The sequence below is a fragment of the Salvelinus namaycush genome, chromosome 3 (assembly GCF_016432855.1).
Source record: "Salvelinus namaycush isolate Seneca chromosome 3, SaNama_1.0, whole genome shotgun sequence".
NCBI lineage: Eukaryota > Metazoa > Chordata > Actinopteri > Salmoniformes > Salmonidae > Salvelinus > Salvelinus namaycush.
This window is the reverse complement of record NC_052309.1, coordinates 24873833-24886115: the sequence shown is the minus strand read 5'-3', so window position 1 is coordinate 24886115 and position 12283 is coordinate 24873833. Positions and strand designations below refer to the sequence as shown.

The following is a 12283-nucleotide window of genomic DNA, read 5'->3' as shown; positions in this document are numbered from 1 at the left end:
TCAAAACAGTTTGAGCATGGTAGGCATACAGTAAACTTTACCGTGTGCATCCTACTCTAAACAGTTTGAGCATGTATTTATTTTATTTTCGTTTTGGTCTTCGGCAGGTTTTTTTTTCTGGCTGTTTGAGCACACAGCCGTTTTTCTTGAGGCAAGTCGAAGTTCGGTAGCCAAAGTCTATGCCCCTTCATCGGTGATTGGTCAACAGTACTACTTTCGCACATGTACAGTATGTGTAGATAGTACAGTTTAGGTTTTCAATATATCACAAACCATTTCTGCATATTTGTTATTGATTTGGACACGTTAAAACAGTTTAATTGTAACTACATGTAATTTAAAATGTAATCTACGTTACCCCCGAAAGTAATTACTTATAATGAGAGGACTATGAACAATAACTAGTAATGCTGCATACTCCAAGAGAGGTTAAAATCTCACCTCTGGTAAAAAATAGTTATAAATTGCTGACGTGCAGTGACTTTTGAGGACACAAGCTCAAGTACACAGTACAAATATGATGAAAATGTGAAATATTGTATGACGCGTTTTCTTTTCAACAAAACAGTATGAATAAGGCTTAAAATGACATATTCTTTCTAAATATAGTATAATACAATTATAAAACTCCAAACTATAAGATTTCACCATCCTTATAACTGTAAAATACATATATGTTTAGTGTTTGAGAAAATGTACATATTTTCTAAAGGTCTCTTGATCAAAACATCTGCCCCCACCACTGTGAATGTCACACAGAGCTCTAGCTTGGCTTCCTGAATTCGTTAGGAACTTTCCTTTCATATCATATTAATCTTTTCCATCTATGACAAACAGAACGTATTTTTGGGGTCTTAAAATCTATGAATTATTTTTTATTAATGCAATAAAGGATTGCAGGCATGTGCTTTGTCAGTGGCTGTGACATAGGGTTCAGCCAGGAGTTGAAGGAGTCGGAAGAGCGAATGAAACGGTAGGAAGGACATCCCAGCGTCAAGTTGTTTCAGATTTCACACAGGCACATAAAATATACAGTACTACTGTGTCCGTGGGAACAAGGGCTATTGCTCAATGGTGTTCACAGGTCGATTTATAAGTGAAAATGTTGAACGGAACCGGTACCAGAACTATGCAAGTCCCCTAAATAGGGGACTTTACATCTAAGATGTTTTTAAAGCTGTGTTTTGACATTGGTCTATTTATCAAAATGTCTTGTCAACGGGAAGCAGCGAAAGCATAATTTTCTATTTACGTTTTAGGAATATTAATAGAACTTTCAACATTAATTTCCAATGGTATTGTACTTAAGCAGGTAAAAACTGCTGAATGAGTCAAAAAACGTGCTGCAATTGATTAATTTTGATGATATGCAAGAAATCAAAAAATGGGGTTTGCCCAGCCTACTCAGAGTATTCCATATTTTGTAACTATATAATACGTTTTCATCTGTTCCCAAATTTAAAAAAAAATCTGTTTAAAAAGGGACTTTTCGAAATTGTCGACCTTCATTCATATTCATCTCCAGTACAACCCCGACATAGTCTACAGACAATACCCCATAATGACAAAGTGAAAATATGTTTTTACAAATGTTTGCAAATAAATGCAGAAATATCTCATTTACATAAGTATTCACACATCTGAGTCAATGCTTCATAGAAGCAGTTTTTCTGGGTAAGTCTCTAAGAGCTGTGTCAAACTCTTTGCAAGTTAAACCATGAAAGTATGCATAACATAGCCTCGGGTTCCGGATGCTGTAACTGTATCAAAGTAGTGCATGGAAGTAAAGTTAAACTACAACTGAATCGGAATCTATACTTTTGCGTGTTCAGTGAGAATAAACAGCAGACACTGCACAGCCTCTTAATACTGTATTTATTTTAGTTTTAATTACAATAATCATGTAGACACCATGCTCCTGCTGACGAGCAAACACAGAGGCGTCCTAGCCTGTCAAATCACCAGTCAATCCTTCAAAATAATACAAAAACGGCAAAATGCACAAAGCGAATATACACCAGATTCTTTTAGACCAGGGATCTCCAAACCTTGTTCTGGGTGGGTCCCTGTGTTTGCTTCTTGTAGTTCCGTCTTTAATTGGTGAACTGTACATAAAATGGACTGAATGACAACATCACTCCAGGGACAATCAGGCCCTGGTTAGAGCACTCCTATTCAGGGATTGATCCATTACTGAAATAGCTGGATCACTTTACCCATGCGATAGGTCAAATATCAATTCATGTAGACTTGCAGAGGTTCTCGAATAAGTGAATTATAATTTATTTTTCAACTGGAAGCAAAGATGATTTAGTACCAATGTGTTGAGTTTGCCCCTCCTTTCTCTTTCCATCCCAAATGAACTACTTACCTTGGCATGCATTAACCTCTACCTGATGTACATTCACATCTTCCCCTAACCCTGAACCGTTAATAATGCAAACATCTCAGATAATCCAACTACTTTAATCCCAAACCCACATCTCTTATCTATAGCCTAATTTCACAATTAGCAAACAGGGGGGGGGTCCCCAAATGCCAGCTATATCTGCCCCTTAGCAATAGCTTGAACTTAAAACATACAGTATGGGTTATTTGAGAACTTAATCGAGCTGCAATTTTTTTAGCTTATAGAGACATATTTAAAAAATAATAATAGACAAATCTAATCCAACTGGTCTGTGTTACAGCACACTGCAGTATCAATGTGTTACTGGGTATTTAGACATCAAAACCTTTTCTGACTTTGCACCATAGATTACCCTGAAGATGGGTATCAGCAGCCCATCTGAGCAGTGGAGTTGCATGTGAGCCAACGGTGGGGTGGGACATGTACAAGAGATGTGGCCACTAGTGGGCGGGGCCATGATTTGAGTTTGACAGCACACAGCTGAGTCCATGGTTGGATCATTCTCCCATGCTTAGAGTAGGCAATACTAGTCTTGGCAAGCTTAGCTCCAGATAGACACTAAAACCCATGTGATCCAACTAATATTAGCTTGCCCTCTGCCCAATTTAAGGGAACTAATTTGAAGCAGGAACAACTGTGATCAGCTAATTCGAACAACTTAGTTCCTGACTGGGTTGAGAACTGGAGTTCCCCAGCAGCCTTGATATATACAATTTACAGGCACACATACATACACGAACCACACACACAATCTACATCTATAGCTTAGCCCAACAGCAGCGCCATGACTCCATGTGGCTTAGTGTCCATGTTCATGGTTAGTGCACTCGTTGTCCATTGATAACAACGTCATCAAACTCTTCCTACAGGAGGAAAACAGAAGAGCAGAGTTAATCGTCATGGAGTCATAAACCCAATAATAACACTTACAGCCATGATAGACAATGTGTGCTCAAACATGTACAATGCTAACTGTAACTGCCCCAGACCACCCTCACATCTTCGCTCTCCCTCTCCTCTGCTTCCTCATCCTCTTCATCCTGGACCTGTGTGTCAGAGGCCCCTCTAGCCTTGAGCAGGGCCTGTACCTCCTTGTTGGGCCTGTGCAGGGCGCAGTAGAGGGCCGTGTGGCCTGCATAGGAGGGCTGGTCTACATTGGCCCCCCCCTGCAGCAGCAGCTGCACCAGCCTGGGGCTCTGGGACTCAACGGCCCAGTGTAGAGGGGAGCGGCCTGAGCCCAGGTCCTGGGGGGGCAGGAGGGGAGAGAGGCATCATCATAACCTTTAAGTGTAATTATCTTGCTCATTAGGTAAGGGGACCTTTAATAATGAGTTTGATGGATGAAGTACTGAGGCATGTTGGAACCCAGCGGGCATAGAGGACCCACCCTGTCTTCATCAGTCTGATACAGTAACTAATGTGGGCTACTCACCCTCTGGTTAACATTGGCTCCTGCATCAATCAGCATGCTGATTATGTCCTCTTTGCCCCTCTGTACTGCCAAATGCAGTGCACTCACCCCTGAAAGAGAAGAGAGAGCGGAAGGGAGGGTGACATTACAAATAGAGAAACAAAGGTAAGCAGGGATGCAGAGTTTCTAACGTTAAAATAACTGGCTCCATGTCCTCGGGGTGATCCGTGTACCCGAGTAGTTGGTGACATGCAGGTAGTCAGTGCTCTGGCAGTTGGAGGTGATCTCTCGTACACAGTCCTGTCTCAGCTCCCTGACAGCCAGGTGCAGCGGTGTGTTCCCTCCCCTCTCCTGGAGCTCAGCACTCGCAGCACCCCACAGCAGCCCTCGCACAAACTGGGACTGGTCCACTATGACAGCCAGGTGAAGGGCAGTCTGACAGAGGAAGAAAAGTGGACAAATAGTAACCAAAGGAGGAGATTTGAGAGGGACAAGAAAATGGAAGGTGACGTGTTAATTACATGTTAGTTTCAAGTTTTATTGTCTGGTGCGCAAGCTCTTTCCCAACAATGCAGTAATCAATATCAGTAGTAAAAGAAAAAAAATACTATAAAACAAAGTAGAACAAGAACACACGAGAAATATAAATAAGAACATGAGAAATAAGAACATTAATATGAAGTTGGTCGCCCCTTTTCTGCTAAAAACAACCTCCACTCTTCTGGGAAGGCTTTCCACTAGATGTTGGAACATTGCTGTGGGCACGGATGTTGGGCGATTAGGCCTGACTCGCAGTCAGCGTTCCAATTCATCCCAAAGGTGTTCGATGGGGTTGAGGTCAGGGCTCTGTGCAGGCCAGTCAAAGTTCTTCCACACCAATCTCAACAAACCATTTCTGTATGGACCTCGCTTTCTGCACGGGGGCATTGTCATGCTGAAAACAGGAAAGGGCCTTCCCCAAACTGTTGCCAAAGTTGGATTCACAGAATCGTCTAGAATGTCAATGTTTGCTGTAGCGTTAAGATTTCCCATCACCAGAACAAAGTGGCCTAGCCCGAACCATGAAAAAACAGCCCCAGACCATGATTCCTCCTCCAAACTTTACAGTTGGCACTATGTATTGGGGCAGGTAACGTTTTCCTGGCATCCGCCAAACCCAGAGTAATCCGTCAGACTGCCAGATGGTGAAGTGTGATTCATCAGTGCAGAGAACGCGTTTCCACTGCTCCAGAGTCCAATAGCGGCGAGCTTTACACCACTCCAGCCGACGCTTGGCATTGCGCATGGTGATCTTAGGCTTGTGTGCAGCTGCTCGGCTATGGAAACCCATTTCATGAAGATCCCAACAAACAATTCTTATGCTGATGTTGCTTCCAGAGGCAGTTTGGAACACGGTAGTGAGTTTTGCAACCGAGGACAGAATGTTTATGCACTATAGCACTCGGCGGTCCCGTTTTGTGAGCTTGTGTGGCCTACCACTTCGTGGCTGAGCCGGTTGCTCCTAGACGTTTCCACTTCACAACAACAACACTTACAGTTGATCAGGGCAGTTCTAGCAGGGCAGAAACTTGACGAATTGACTTGTTGGAAAGGTGGCATCCTATGACGGTGCCACATTGAAAGTAACTGAACTCTTCAGTAAGGCCAATGTTTGTCTATGGAGATTGCATGGCGGTGTTCTCTATTTTATACACCTGTCAGCAATGGGTGTGGTTGAAATAGCCAAATCCACAAATTTGAAGGGGTGTCCACATACTTTTGTATATACAGGGTCAGTACCAATACCATATTTACAATGTGCAGGAATACTGGCGTGGTAGGGCTAGATATGGAGAGGGCACAAGAGGTTGGTGGCACCTTAATTGGGGAGGACGGGCTCATGGTAATGGCTGGAGAGGAATTAGTGGAATGGTATCAAATACATCAAACACATGGTTTCAGCATTTATTATGAACCATCCTCCCCTCAGAAGCCTCCGCTGGTATAGGGGTAAGGTGACTTGGCGTCAGGATATAAGATCAACAGAGTAGCAGCAGAGTATGATGACTGTATGCGAGTGTGTGTGTAGAGTAGGTATGAATGTGTGGAGTGTTGTGTGTGAACAAATGAAGTGTGTGCACGCGAGTGTGTGTGTGTGTTGGAGTGTCAGGATCAATGCAGATAGTCCGTGTAGCCATTTTGTTAGCTATTTAGCAGTAATAAATCCCCCATTGTGAAATCCCCATATGCTGGCGTGGCAGATCTAGGTTCAGTAGAGCAGTGTAACCCTTAGCTATTAGCAATGCTGGTGTATTTATTCAATCACTTTTTCACAGCATCCTTTTTGATTTAAACAAAACTTTCCATATGCGTTTGCCCATGGAAGAAATGTTCAGAAATTGACTTTTTGGACCTGATTGCCAAAGTATTCAGGAGATAGAGGTGCTCAAAGTTGACCCAATTTGCATACCCCACCATACCATGAAACATCCATCTCTTCATCACTGGAAAAGATAAACAGTTGAGATTGATATCTAAATGCTTACAAACAGGGTTGGAAAATGTTTTGTAATAAAAATGTAACCTTTAACATCAATTGTCCCAAAATGTGTAAACTCCGATTTTCACCCATATGTTTTAGCTTACTTAGACCCTGAGGTTGGTTGTGTTACATCATCTGAGGTTGTGTTGTAACCGCCATCAGTTGAGACAAAACATACTCTTGAATACAGGGTGGGTGAAATAATGTACTTTACAAAAATATACAGTGCTTTCGGAAAGTATTCAGACCCCTTGACAATACTCCATAATGACAAAGCAAAAACTGTTTTGAAATTTTAGCAAATTTATAAAAAATAAAAAAACGGAAATATCTTATTTACATATGCATTCAGGCCCTTTGCTATGAGACTCGATATTGAGCTCAGATGCATCCCGTTTCCATTGATTTTCCATGAGATTTTTCTACAACTTGGAGTCCACCTGTGGTAAATTCACTTGATTGGACAGTCCCACAGTTGACAGTGCATGTCAGACCAAGCCATGAGGTCGAAGGAATTGTCCGTAGAGATCCGAGACAGGATTGTGTCGAGTCACAGATCTGGGGAAGGGTACCAAAACATTTCTGCAGCATTGAAGGTCTCCAAGAACACAGTGGCCTCCATCATTCTTAAAATGGAAGACGTTTGGAACCACCAAAACTCTTCCTAGAGCTGGCCGCCCAGCCAAACTGAGCAATCGGGGGAGAAGGGCCTTGGTCAGGGAGGTGACCAAGAAGCCAATGGTCACTCTGACAGAGCTCTAGTGTTCCTCTGTGGAGATGGGAGAACCTTCCAGAAGGACAACCATCTCTGCAGCACTCCACCAGTCAGGCCTTTAAGGTAGTGGCCAGACGGAAGCCACTCCTCAGTAAAAAAGGCACATGACAGCTCGCTTTAGTGGCCGAAAAGCACCTAAAAGGACTGATGAAAGCAAAATTGAACTCTTTGGCCTGAATGCCAAGCGTCACACCTGGAGGAAACCTGGCACTATCCCTACGGTGAAGCATGGTGGTGGCAGCATCATGCTGTTGGATGTTTTTCAGCGTCAGGGACTGGGAGACTAGTCAGGGTCGAGGCAAAGAAGTACAGAGAGATCCTTGATAAAAACCTGCTCCAAAGTGCTCAAGATCTCAGACTGGGGTGAAGGTTCACCTTCCAACAGGACAACAACCCTAAGCACACAGCCAAGACAACGCAGGAGTGGCTTCGGGACAAGTCTCAATGTCCTTGAGCCCGATCGAACAACTCTGGAGAGACCTGAAAAATAGACGTGCAGCAACGCTCCCCATCCAACCTGACAGAGCTTGAGAGGATCTGCAGAGAAGAATGGGAGAAACTCCCCAAATACAGATGTGCCAATTTGGTAGTGTCATACCCAAGAAAACTCTAGGCTGCAATTGCTGCCGAAGGTGCTTCAACAAAGTACTGAGTAAAGTGTCTGAACACTTATGTAAATGTGAGTTTTATTTTTTATACATTTGCTCAATGTAGATTGAGGTCGGGAAAAAAACGATTTAATCAATTTTCGAACAAGGCTGTAATGTAACAAAATGTGGAAAAAGTCAAGGGGTCTGAATCCTTTCTGAATGTACTGTGTGTGTGCGTGTATACAGACACACTACCTGTCAAAAGTTTTAGAACACCTACTCATTCAAAGGTTTTTCTTTATTTTTACATTTTAGAATAATAGTGAAGACAAAACTATAAAATAACATATGGAATCATGAAGTAACAAAGTGTTAAACAAATCAAAATATATATTGGAGATTCTTCAAAGTAGCCACCTTTTGCCTTGATGGCAGCTTTGCACACTCTTGGCATTCTCTCAACCAGCTTCACCTGGAATGCTTTTCCAACAGTCTTGAAGGAGTTCCCACATATGCTGAGCACTTGTTGGATGCATTTCCTTCACTCTGCGCTCCGACTCATCCCAAACCATCTCAATTTGGTTGAGGTTGGGGGATTGTGGAGGCCAAGTCATCTGATGCAGCACTCCATCCCTCTCCTTCTTGGTAAAATAGCCCTTACACAGCCTGAAGGTGTGTTGAGTCATTGTCCTGTTGAAAAACAAATGATAGTGGGACTAAGCGCAAACCAGATGGGATGGCGTATCGCTGCAGAATGCTGTGGTAGCCATGCTGGTTAAGTGTGCCTTGAATTCTAAATAAATCACCGAGTGTCACCAGCAAAGCACCCCAACACCACCTCCTCCATGCTTCATGGTGGGAAATACACATGCAGAGATCATCCGTTCACCCACACAGCATCTCACAAAGACACAGCTGTTGGAAGCAAAAATCTCCCATTTGGACTCCAGACCAGACACATTTCCACCGGTCTAATGTCCATTGCTCGTGTTTCTTGGCCCAAGCAAGTCTCTTCTTCTCATTGGTGTCCTTTTAGTTGTGGTTTCGTCACAGCAATTCGACCATGAAGGCCTGATTCACACAGCCTCCTCTGAACAGTTGATGTTGAGATGTGTCTGTTACTTGAATTCTATTAAGCATTTATTTGGGCTGCAATTTCTGAGGCTGGTAACTAATGAACTTATCCTCTGCAGCAGAGGTAACTCTGGGTCTTCCATTCCTGTGGCGGTCCTCATGAGAGCCAGTTTCTTGATGGTTTTTGCGACTGCAACTTTAAAAGTTGTTAAAATTTTCTGTATTGACTGACCTTCATGTCTTAAAGTAATGCACTGTCATTCCGCTTTGCTTATTTGAGTTGTTCTTGCTATAATACGGACTTGGTTTTTTACCAAATAGGGCTATCTTCTGTATACCCCCCCACCACCACCTTGTCACAACAACTGATTGGATCAAACGCATTAAGCAAAGAAATTCCACAAATTAACAAGGCACACCTGTTAATTGAAATGCATTCCAGGTGACTACCTCATGAAACTGGTCAAGAGAATGCCAACAGTGTGCAAAGCTATCATCAAGGCAAAGGGTGGCTATTTGAAGAATCTCAAATATATTTTGATTTGTTTAATACTTCTTTGGTTACTACATGATTCCATGTGTGTTATTTCATAGTTTATGTCTTCACTATTGTTCTACAATGTATTAAATAGTAAAATAAAAACCCTTGAGTAGGTGTTCTAAAACTTTTGACCGGTAGTGTGTATATTTTTTTTTTGTAAGAAATTATAAAAACTATTTGACAACCCTGTTTGTAAGCTTTCAAATGATATGAATCTCAACCGTTTATCCATTACAGTGGTGAAGACATGGATGTTTCATGGTATGCAAAATGGGTCAACTTCAACCACCTTTGTCTCTTGACTGTTTTGACATTCAGGTCCAAAAAGTCAGTGTTCTGAGCACTTCTACAATGGGCAAATATGTATAGAAGGTTTTGTTCAAATCAAAAGGGGTGCTGTCAAGTGACTGAATTCAAATAGATTTAACCTACAGCGTTGCTCCTTATTGTATTGAGTTGCACAATAACAGTCTTCGGGAAGCCAGAAGTTAAATAAAATTCCATTTCAACTTACTGTGCCAGTGGGCAGGACGGTTGGTCATTAAAAGCCGGGGAATTTGTTAAAATATCTGAAAGGAACATATTACTTAACAGACTTTCCAAATGTGTGTCTGTTCTAGACCCACGTCCTCTCTGCTTACATCATGTCAAAATAAGTCCCCCACAAGATATTCGTTGATCGTGGACTTCAGGAAACAGCAGAGGGAGCACCCCCCTATCCACGTCGACGGGACAGCAGTGGAGAAGGTGGAAAGTTAAGTTCCTTGGCGTACACGTCACAGACAAACGGAAATGGTCCATGCACACAGACAGTGTGGTGAAGAAGGCCTCTTCAACCTCAGGAGGCTGAAGAAATGGCTTGTCACCTAAGACCCTTTCAAACTTTTACAGATGCACAATTGAGAGCATCCTGTCGGCTGTATCACCGCCTGGTACGGCAACTGCACTGCCTACAACCGTAGGGCTCTCCAGAGGGTGGTGCGGTCTGCACAACGCATCACCACGGGCAAACTACCTGCCCTCCAGGACACACACACAGCACCCGATGTCACAGGAAGGCAAAAAAAAAGATAATCAAGGACAACAACCACCCGAGCCACTGCCTGTTCACCCCGCTACCATCCAGAAGGTAAGGTCAGTATAGGTGCATCAAAGCTGGGACTGGGAGACTGAAAAATAGCTTCTCTCTCAAGGCCATCAGACTTAAACAGCCATCACTAACAGAGGCTGCTGCCTACATGCAGACTTGAAATCATTGGCCACTTTAATAAATGGATCACTAGTCACTTTAATAATGATGTTTACATATCTTGCATTACTCATCCCATATGTATATACTGTATTTTATACCATCTTGCCTATGCCTGCTAAGTCATTGCTCATCCATATATTTATATGTTCTTAATCCATCACTTTACTTAGATGTGTGTATAAGGTAGTTGTTGTGGAATTGTTTGATTACTTGTTGATATTGCTGCACTGTCGGAACTAGAAGCACAAGCATTTCGCTACACTTGCATTAACATCTGCTTACCATGTGTATGTGACCAATACAATTGTATTCGATTTTTTTCCACATATGGCACACTTGCAGGACTTTTATTTTGATATGAGGTTAGCAGAAAGTCTTCAATAATAAATTTCTTTAGATATTTTGTCTCAAATTTCCCCGTAAATACTCCAGTGTTGCTAATGCAGCTATGTGTCCTTGTGCTTACCTGTCCCAAGTGGTTCTGGATGTCCAGGTAAGGCACCCAGCTCCTGTCCAGCGCTATCACCCCCAGAAGGTACTGTACGAAGGCCCCGTGCTCGTGAATAAGAGCCAGGTGAAGAGCCCTATGAGCAAAGGAGGTGTTTGAGATAAGTACAAATAGCCAACAAATTGCTGTTCACCATGTGAATAGTAAGGAGAGGCTTCTCACGTGTCTCCATCCTCAGACACAAAGTTCAGTGTGTTGAACATCTCTCTTCTCCGTTTTTCCTCCTCTGGGATCAGTGCCGCTTGCCTCCCACTGTCATCCACTGTGTCACTGATAACTGGTTCATTCAGGTGCATGGTCCCCAGCCCCTGTGATATACTCCCCATAGTCTCATCTGTAATTGAGTCCCCTATAGCCGAGTCCAACCTCTCTTCACCCCCTGGTGAACTACAGTCCATGGGGCGCTTGTCAGTGTCATCCAGTGATGGGTAGGAGGTCGTGTACGGAGGGGACCCGGGCACCCATGTTTGGGATGTCTCGTTGCTGAAGGGGTCATCCAGACTCAGCGCTGCTCCACTCAGACAATCTAGCCCACTGTCGCACCAATCCTCCGGTGTAGAAGTACACAGAGCGTCGTGTTTTTCAAGCCCGAAGTGAAGTTCAGGCCGTGTAGGCAGCTTTCCAGAATCGCACCAATCCTCCGGTGTAGAAGTACACAGAGCGTCGTGTTTTTCAAGCCCGAAGTGAAGTTCAGGCCGTGTAGGCAGCTTTCCAGAATCGCACCTGGGCTGAATACCAGCCATTACGAATACCGTTGCTAGCTAGCTATGCACCTTTTTTTTTTTATAGATTCCTCTGCAATAATGGCAATAACAGCTGGTTAAAATTGGTGTATATTTACTTTTAGTAGCTAGCCTGATAGCAAACTGTCTAAAGAAAAGTAACAAGCTAACGTTAGCTGTGCTGTCAAGCTGGCAGCTTGACAGTAGCAGTTGGCTAGCTTGCAAGCTAAAGTGCTAGGACCAGGCTAAGAAAACAGCGCAGGGCGCTGCACCTAAGCTCTAACTGATCAAGTTAATCTTTTAAAAAGTTATTTAAGGAGTAAAATAAATGTTACCGTCTTAAGCTGTTTTCAAGTCAAGGCGTCTTGCTAAAATAGTTGTCCTGGGGAATTCCCAAGCCTCTCCAGGCTAATGTTAGAAGGATCAAAATACAGTGAAAGTAGGTTCTGCGCGCATGCGTGTAATTGCATATCCGATTG

General features: G+C 43.1%; 1 protein-coding gene across 3 annotated transcripts; it reads right to left on the bottom strand.

Moving 5' to 3' along the window:
* Positions 1–1858: 1858 nt before the first annotated feature.
* On the bottom strand, positions 1859–12283 carry LOC120045111 (NF-kappa-B inhibitor alpha-like). Of its 3 annotated transcripts, XM_038989997.1 has the most exons (8): positions 12140–12281; positions 11716–11877; positions 11245–11625; positions 11041–11158; positions 4055–4256; positions 3843–3931; positions 3409–3654; positions 1859–3273 (listed from the first exon to the last, which is right to left on the bottom strand). In XM_038989997.1, exons 2-8 carry the CDS (start codon positions 11823–11825, stop codon positions 3229–3231), a joined length of 1191 nt encoding a protein of 396 aa, XP_038845925.1. In that variant the 5' UTR covers positions 11826–11877; positions 12140–12281; the 3' UTR covers positions 1859–3228. The 3 variants fall into 3 exon arrangements, with proteins under 3 accessions (XP_038845925.1, XP_038845926.1, XP_038845924.1); XM_038989998.1 differs by having other exon boundaries at positions 3499–3654; positions 11716–12283; XM_038989996.1 differs by having other exon boundaries at positions 11716–12281.